This window comes from Buceros rhinoceros, unplaced genomic scaffold (assembly GCF_000710305.1).
Source record: "Buceros rhinoceros silvestris isolate BGI_N320 unplaced genomic scaffold, ASM71030v1 scaffold27027, whole genome shotgun sequence".
Classification (NCBI taxonomy): Eukaryota; Metazoa; Chordata; class Aves; order Bucerotiformes; family Bucerotidae; genus Buceros; species Buceros rhinoceros.
In genome coordinates this window covers 2358-2838 of record NW_010422019.1, presented here as the reverse complement: position 1 = coordinate 2838, position 481 = coordinate 2358, and the positions used below count along the sequence as shown (strand labels likewise).

Below are 481 nucleotides of genomic sequence, written 5' to 3'. Positions count from 1 at the left end.
TGGTGGAATCTGGCCAGTATTTCTCTGCTGGCACCTGCGGCCACCTGGCCAGCACCTCCTGCTGACACCTTGGTGGGTACCAGCCAAGATCTCTTTGATGGCATGTTGACAGCACCCAGCCAACACTTTGGTGGCCTCTGGGAGAAGCCACCCAGTGCCTCCCAGTACCACCTTGCTGGCAACCATCCAGCACTGCCCCAATGGCATCCAGAAGCCCCTCCCCAGAGGATCCTGGTGGCATCCCAGGGCTCGTAGGGGCAGGAGGCACCCACCTTCATGAGGATGAAGACTATGAGGGTGACAAAGACGTTGGAGCGAGGGTGGTGCCAGGCCTCCAGGATGCCCAAGTACTCAAACTCATCGTTGAGCCCCTGCTTGGTCCACGTCTGGTTGTCGAAGAGTGTCACCAGGGTGTCCTTCTGGGTGAGCTGGTGATGGGCAGGGGTCAGCTGGGGCTGGTGGTGGCCCTGGGTTGGGGATC

At 60.5% G+C, this 481-nt stretch overlaps 1 protein-coding gene across 1 annotated transcript in view; it reads right to left on the bottom strand.

Annotated features, from left to right (window-relative positions):
* LOC104496744 (chloride channel protein 2-like) overlaps positions 1–481 on the bottom strand; it is a gene marked incomplete at both ends in the record, with an annotated part of 4847 nt that overhangs the window by 2014 nt on the left and 2352 nt on the right. The window contains 1 exon segment of the mRNA XM_010139907.1: positions 273–428. Within this exon segment, the coding sequence (XP_010138209.1) occupies positions 273–428 (156 nt within the window).